The sequence below is a fragment of the Camellia sinensis genome, chromosome 8, assembly GCF_055761805.1.
Source record: "Camellia sinensis isolate YWXY chromosome 8, ASM5576180v1, whole genome shotgun sequence".
Taxonomy (NCBI): domain Eukaryota; kingdom Viridiplantae; phylum Streptophyta; class Magnoliopsida; order Ericales; family Theaceae; genus Camellia; species Camellia sinensis.
The window spans coordinates 21,544,401-21,552,582 of NC_138968.1; the positions used below are offsets into that span (position 1 = coordinate 21,544,401).

The window sequence follows — 8,182 nt, forward strand, 5'->3', positions numbered from 1 at the left end:
TCAAACAATTTTTTTCTTTTGAAATTTTAGTATTAAGTTACAGTAATGTAGTTTGGTAGTGTTTTACAATTTATTATTTGTTGTTTATAAAAATGTTAAACATGTTTATGATTATTTATAAATAAATAACCATATGCAGTATAGATTTTTTTTAAATTTTGTTTCGAAAATAAATTAGAAGGATACCGCGCCGAAGGTGGTTTTCTACAAGAGATGGTGGCCAATGGGGCAAAGATAATGGCGGGAGCTTGTTATAAACAATTGAAAGTGAAAGTCAAATGTGGTTTAAAACAATAGGTGGTGGCTAAAAGTAGTTGCCATTGGGTGAAAAGTGATTGGCAACAATCAAAGGTGGTTGCCGATCACAAGAGGTAGTGGCTGGAGGAGGTAATTGGTAACGACAGGAGATAGTGGTGATGGGTAGTGGGTGGTGGATAGAGGGGTAAGAGAATAAAGAGGTGTTTAGGGTTTTTTTTTTAGATTTTTTTTTTTTTAGGGGGGGGCTAATTTTTATCTTGAGTGAATTTGTTACGACCCAAACCCGCCCTTATAGGTTTAGTGTTGTAACTAGCCAGTAATTCTGGGATTACCAAAGGCCTTTGACCTGAATATCACATAATATAAGAGGCTGCGGAAGCAAATATATACAGATATAATGTTCATAGAGTTGTGTAGACATACATGGAATGGAAATTTAAAACTTAGATACATAAGAGTGATGTCATATATATACATTAGTCGTACGTCACCAAACTCACATATACAGAACTTACAAAACATGTTTGGACAAAACATAAGAAAGTACAAAAGTCCCAAAGACTTGTTTCTCATAAACTGGATCTGATCTCAAAAGGGAACCTCCTCGGGAGGCACAGTGGCTAGTTAAGCCAAAACTGTCCAGGTAACAGCTTAGGCCTGGTCACATGTCTGCTCACCTGCATACATAATATAAATAGTAAGTAAAAGCCTAGTGAATAATAACAGAGTAAAGGGTTAGATGAATGATATCTCATAACTGATTCAGAAAGTAGAAACAGATCCGTATTCTCATTTAGAGTTCAGAAACATGTACCTATTCAGTTTCACAGAGGATCATACATGGTACACCCATTAGCGCTAACACATCATGTATAGAGCATCAAAGGTCATACTTAACTAGTTTCATAAAGAAACCTCCGGTACTGGGAACTTGTAACATACTTGAGCCACGGTATTGTTACCCCCGGGCCATGAGACCATGGTATTGTTACCCCTGGGCAAGGGCCTTGTGCTCATAGACCACGGTATTATTACCCCGGGGCTAGGGTCTTGTGCTAAGGATGCCACGAATACTTTCAATAAATGGACAATCATTCATTGATTCAGAACATAACATCACAAAAAACATATCATTTCTTGTCATATCGTATCATATGAGAAATTACTTAAACGTAAATATAGTTTTACAAAGTTATTGCTCACAGATGGCTCCAAAGTAAACAGACAGAGCAGACAAATCAGATAGCTTACGGCGCGTGACCTACACAGATATAAAACGAATACGTACTGAATTACACGCCCAGAATCATTAACTTTGTTCTTTTTTATCTTGGTGTGTTTCTACTACTTATCCTCATTATTATGTCTTAACCATGACCTAGAAATGTCTAAGATGCAATGTGGATACCAAAATGCACTTTGAAATACTTAACAAAATTTGCTGAAAAATAGGGCCTTTGCTCGAGCGCAACTTCTTTTTCTTGAGCGGAGGCTAAAAAATGTGAGCAGCCGCTCGAGCGCAACTTCGGCTGCTCAAGCGGTCTGTAAACTCTGCAAAAGTACTAGTTGCTTGATTTTTCTGCTCGACGCACGCTCGATAGTCGCTCTAGCGTGAGACTGAGGTCTTTGCTCGAGCCAACTCTTGTCACTTGAGCGGTCTGCAAAAATTGTGAACTTCTGGAAGCATGTATTTTACGTTCGAGCCAACTTTTGGTTGCTCGAGCGGAAGTGCAAAACACAGAGTGGTCGCTCGAGCGCAGGTTCTGTCGCTCGAGCGGAGAGACAGAATCAAGAATTTCCATATTGCTCTTCCAACTTCAAAACTCAAATTCAAAGTTGCAAATCATGGTCTTTTGGGCCAAAAAACTTGAGGAAACACTTGTAAACTGATAAAATATGGTGAATTCAAAATCATTTCGCAAAATTAAACCCAAAAACTTTGTCAATTGTTCAAAACTCAAACTTGAAATTGTGAAAACATATCATTACATATCATGCATGTAAAGATGCAAGTTCAAAGCTTTCAAAACATAATCAAATGAAACAAATTGATGGAAAACAAGATGAATTCTCAAAACTAAGGTAAAATGATAACATACATGGGAGAATTCTTTGAAAACTTTCTCAAGATGCCATGACATATATATGTATGCATGATACACTCCCATATTTATCTTTCTAAGCTCAATTATAGCATTACATAACTTAATTCTTTGAATTCAAGGGTTAAGCGACTCAATTCCAAAGCCCAAAGGTTGAATTCTTACCTTAAATGATCAATGATGCTCTAAATGATCAATTATTTGAAGTTCCAAGCTAGAAGCTTCAAGATCTCTAGCAATCCTCTTAATTTGAGCTCAAACTCTTCTTCTTTCTCTCTCCCACGTTTAGAAGTCTCAAGGATGAAGAAAAGATGAGTCTAAGTGGAGTATAAGCCTTATATAAGCTCAATTAATGAAGCTTACTTAAGTTGAGTTAAAGATGACTAAGTGGGATCAATTTTATTCTAATTTATTCGTTCCGAATCAAATTTTAATTATACCTACCATAAAATTCTAAAAATCTCAAATAACACATAAATCAAGTCAATTTCATATTCGGATGCCGATAAAGCCTTCAATTCACACAACCAAACAGAAACATGAACAGATATTCCTACGATAGACAAATATAATTACAAATAATGCAACACACATGCAATTAATTCAGAATTTCATCGTAATTACTTATTAGGAATCTTTAATCATGGTTTCGCAGTTAATCATAGATCGGAGTTGTTACAAAATTTCTTTTAATTTTTTTAAAAAAATGTATAAGCTTTTAGATTCAACTTAACGAGATGGGGGGGAAAAAAAATTAGATTAGACCCCCCCAAAAAAAAGTGGATTTTTTTAAAACTTATGTTGGCTTTTTAATTTGTTTTTAGAATTTTTTTTTAAAATTATTTTTTGGATTCGCCTACACAAGAGATACTGAAAAAATAAAAAATAATTTTTGAAAAAAGTCACTAAAGACAAAAAAAAAAAAATCAAAAAAGGAGATGGCTTATATAGCTCATCCCAAACATTTATTAAGAAACAATTCCGATTTAGAGCACTAAATCGGCAGCTCTAAAAGCACCATTAATGAACTGGCAACCAACAAGGCAAAATGAAGAACATTTGCATATACAGTGCGTGTGTTTCACGCACTGTGTAAAAAAAAAAAAATTAGAAATCCTCCTCAAATGTAAAATAGAGGTATTGATGTCCCATTTTCAAGATCTATTTCAGCTCTACCAGCTATAGATCTCTTCTTCGCCATCTTTCTCCTCTACCGTCCAGCGTCTTCTCCTTCCCCTACCGTTCGACATTCGCTGTCTTTCTCCCCTATTTTCCCTCTCTCGCTCTGAATCTGCAGATCTGTCGTCCGCCGTCATTCTTCTCCACCGTCCTCCGTCACTCTGCTCCATCGTCCGACGTCTTCTCCCTCCTCCACCATCTGGCGTCTTCCTCCAACTTGGACTCCCACTCTCCTCCAGGTCAGTTTGTCTCTCTATTTTATGTCCTTCTCTGTTTCAATGTTCTTATAACTAGTTAAAGGATTTTTTATTTGTCATGCCTTATCTCAATGGTCCATCATCCTTGCTCTTATGCCTTTGAGACGACAATTCTATCCTATATATATATTTTTTTTCTTCACATAAATGAATTAAAGAGAAGCATCAAAAGAGGTTTAAGGATTCAATTTATTTTTGCTAAAGGCTGGAGATCTCTCTTTAATGAGTTTTATTTTTCTGTACCCTCTTTGAATACTGAAATATGAATTTTGTTACTAAAACTGTATAATTCTAAGTTACAATTCTTCGAGTTATATGAAGTTCTTGAAATTTTGTTAGGGGAAACCCCATTCTATTTTCTATTTTACCATATTTGTGGAATATTGATTTCTAGGTTTAAGATATGCACATTGATCTAGTAGTTATTGACAAATTGCCTTTTGTTTTTTAGATTTTGAGTTGTTTGGAAATTGTAATCAAATTTCAATACCAAAGCTTGCATCATTAATTGATTTTTGGAAGAAAAAAATAATATTGAAAGGGTACTCTAGAGCTGTTTTTTAATACCAAAAAAATTTCTTTTCAAAAGCAAAACTCATTCTGTTTTTTAGACTTGCATTGTTGATGAAGAAACTGTAAATGGTTGATGAATATTGGACTGTAATTTTTTAATGAGAAGAAATGGAGATTGATTCAAATAGTGGGGAGAATTCTTTATTAAATGAGAGTGAAAAAGTTGAGGAACCTAAGAGAGATATGTGTTTTAGCTCAAAACAAGAAGTGTACGCATTTTATGCCAAATATGCTAAACATGTTGGATTTTCCATAGCTTATAAAACACAAGTTTGTGGCGATGATGGGGAATTAAGATATTTTGGGATTGAATGTTCTCGATTAGGAAAACGAACCAAAAAATTAGAAGTAAACCCTCTAAAGCCATCTTTGTCCACAAAAATTGATTACAATGTAAGGGTACGAGTGACCTTACAAAAGGATTGGAGATTTATGTTAACCACAGTTAACCTTGACCATAATCATGACTTGATTCCCACTAATTCATGTCATTTTGCAATGAATAAGAAAATTTTTACTCTTGTGAAGAAAAGATTAGAAATTAATGATCAAGTAGGGATTGGGGTGTCTAGGAATTATAACTCAATGGTTGTTGAAGCTGGGGGTTATGAGTCATTAACATTTGATGAGCGAGATGCAAGGAATTACATTGACAGAGCTAGAAGAATGAGGCTTGGAGAAGGAGATGCCGTTACACTTCAAAAATATTTTTTGAGGATGCATGCACAAAATTCGAGTTTCTATTATATGATTGATGTTGATATTGACTTTCGCATTAGAAACTTGTTTTGGGCGGATGCAATGAGTCGGGCGACTTATGAAGAATTTGGAGATGTTGTTTCATTTGACATAACTTATCTCACTAACAAATATGATATGCTATTTGCTCCGTTTATAGTAGTTAACCACTATGGACAGTTGATTTTGCTTGGTTGTGGGTTGTTTATCTAGTGAAGACACTGATACATTTGTTTGGTTATTCAAAGCATGGTTAAATTGTATGTCAGATTATCCTCCAAAAGCTATAATAACTGAAAGCTATGCAAAATGTTATAGAAATTGTCTTCCCAAATACTTGACATTGATGGTGTTTATGGCATATAATGAAGAAAATTCTAGAGAAATTGAAAGGCCATTTCCAATATAAATCCATGAAGTTGGCTTTCCAAAATGCAGTGTATGACACTTTCACAAAAGATGAATTTGAGATGAGATGAAAAGAGATGATTGTAGAATTTAATCTTTATGAGAATCAGTGGTTTGGGATACTATATGATGAGCGACATCAATGGGTTCTTGTCTACGTGAAAAATATTTTTTGGGCTGGCATGTCAACTACACAACGAAATAAGAGCATGAATGCCTTTTTTTTTTATGGATATGTCAACCCAAAAACTACATTAAAGCAATTTGTTGAACAATATGAAAATGCCTTGAAAAATAAGGTAGAGAAAGAGAAGAAAGCTGACTTCAAGTCTTGACACAAAGTGTTTCATTGCCTAACTGTGTATGGTTTTGAGAAGCAATTTCATGATGCCTACACCAATGCAAAATTCAAAGAAGTGCAGGTAGATATGAAGAGACTAGTTTATTGTCAGTCGTGTCTTATGAAAGAGGAAGGTTCAATTTGCACATATTTTGTGAAGGAAGTCGTGGTAGTTTTTGGGAAGATGAAGCATGTGGACTTTATTGTGCGTTATAATTCGACTAAATTTGATGTTCAATGTATGTGTCAATTGTTTCAATTTAGGGGCATTATGTGTGCTCACTCACTCGTTGTGCTCATTGCAAGATGCATAAATAAAGTTCCAAATAAATTCATTCTACCATGATGGAAAACAGATTTGGATTGAGGATACACATGCATCAAAACTACATACATTGGCTTTGAGAATGATTTCAATGCAAAGGTCTATAATAAGATGGGTAAAAAAATTGATTGGCATTATACAAATAGCTAGGAACTCTGAAGGTAAAATCAAAGTTATCGACCATGGGTTGGATGAAATCAAAGCAAGAGTGATGAAAGATGACGAGGATGGTGGGAGTAATGTACCAGCTTCTACTAGCTATGTACCACCTATTACTAGTAATGTATCATATTCCCTGATTAGGAGCATTATTAGAAAAACAATCAGTAATACGAAGTTGCTTAGTCCTTTGGTTGCTCGCGAAAAGGTCGTCCAGTTACCAAACGAAAGGTTGCCAAAGTAGATCAAATATTCAATCGGTTGAAAGCAAGTAGCACAAAACATAACAAATCAAAGGTAAATTTCGTAGTATTCTCTATTTATTTTTCAATACTATATCATTTCTCTCTATTGAACTTATCATTTATCTTTATTCATTCATCTTGATTAATATAGGGTACTAAGGTGCTTGGAGCTCAAGCTTAATCTTAACCTCAGCCTAGTGCACGTAGAGAGCTTTATCCTTGTATGGTTGGCATGCAAAATAGTATGTATGTGTCGGTATGAGTACATAATATGAATTTGCATCGATCAATTAATTTTATTTTTCATGAGTGTGTATTAAACTATTTTTTCATGTCATTGTAATTCAATAGGGACAAATGGTAAATGCGATTGGAGGCACACCGGAAAGTATGGACGTTATGAGAAGACAAACTTTGATGACTGCTCAAACTCAGATTTATGGAGTCGACACATCTCTTACCCAATCGGAATGCATTGGAGGCACACCGGGAGTTATTGAAATAATGAAAACTCAACAATCCATGAGTGCTGCGAATCAAATTTATGGAGTCGTACCATCTTATTTTGTTGACTTCAATGTACAAATGGACCAAAATGAGTCTCGTTTTCATTAGTTGGAAATTTGTAATTTTAATGCATTTTATGTGACTTAACTTTGAGTTTATTTTGTAGTGGGAGTAATTTAATGTATCTTTCTTTGTTACTTGATGCATTTTAATGCATTTGTTGTCTAGCTGTATACAGATATGGATGGATTGGTCTTCTTTGGAAATGTTTTAAGTTGCAGGATTGCACTTGGAGCTAGCATGGTGTGTGTTGGTTTATTTCTGTTGTGCTTTTGATTTGGATTTGTGAAGATGTTGTTAAAAATCTATGCAAAATCTGATAAAAATCTGATTTCAAATATGTGTTCCAAATTTGTGTTCAAAATATGTGTTAGTGCCGTTAAAAATCTGTGTTGAAAATCTGCTAAAAATATGATTTGAAAGAATCTATGTTGAAAAATCTATGTTAACAATCTGTTAAAACTTTGTGTTCAAAATTTGAAAGTTCTAATCAGAATTTGTGTTGAAACAGACAATTAACGTGTGTTCAAAATTTTCTGAGAATAGCTTTGAAAGAATATCTGTTTCATTGATCAGTGGATTTTTCATCTTATTCATCATACTTGTAAATTATGCCAATTAACTCCGAAAATAAAACAAACAATCCATATGATTACATCTTCATACTTCTAAAAAATAACTGCAATATATTATAAATCTTCATACATATTATCTATTTCAACTTCTAACTTGCATATAATTTATTACATCTCCATAACTAAGACAATACCAATTACAATTACAAAAAAGATGAAGATCCCATAAATACAACATCAACTTCGATTTATGTCTGTCAGCAATTTTTGCATCTGAGCGCTCTAAAATTGAAGTTGTTCACTTTGAAATCGAAGTTGTTCAGTTGGTATATTGTCCATTTGCACTTGTCCTCCATCTCTACATTGTGAATTTGTAGGCAAGCACCATCTAATAAAACCACTGCAATCACGACAACAATAAAATAACTTGTTTTTGTTTCGCTCCATCTCAGAAAT

At 34.2% G+C, this 8,182-nt stretch overlaps 1 protein-coding gene across 1 annotated transcript; it reads left to right on the forward strand.

The window, feature by feature from the left end:
- Window positions 1–4,477: 4,477 nt before the first annotated feature.
- On the forward strand, window positions 4,478–5,320 carry LOC114271063 (protein FAR-RED IMPAIRED RESPONSE 1-like). Its single transcript, XM_028212683.2, has one exon. The coding sequence runs from the start codon at window positions 4,478–4,480 to the stop codon at window positions 5,318–5,320; it is 843 nt and encodes a 280-aa protein (XP_028068484.2).
- Window positions 5,321–8,182: the final 2,862 nt, after the last annotated feature.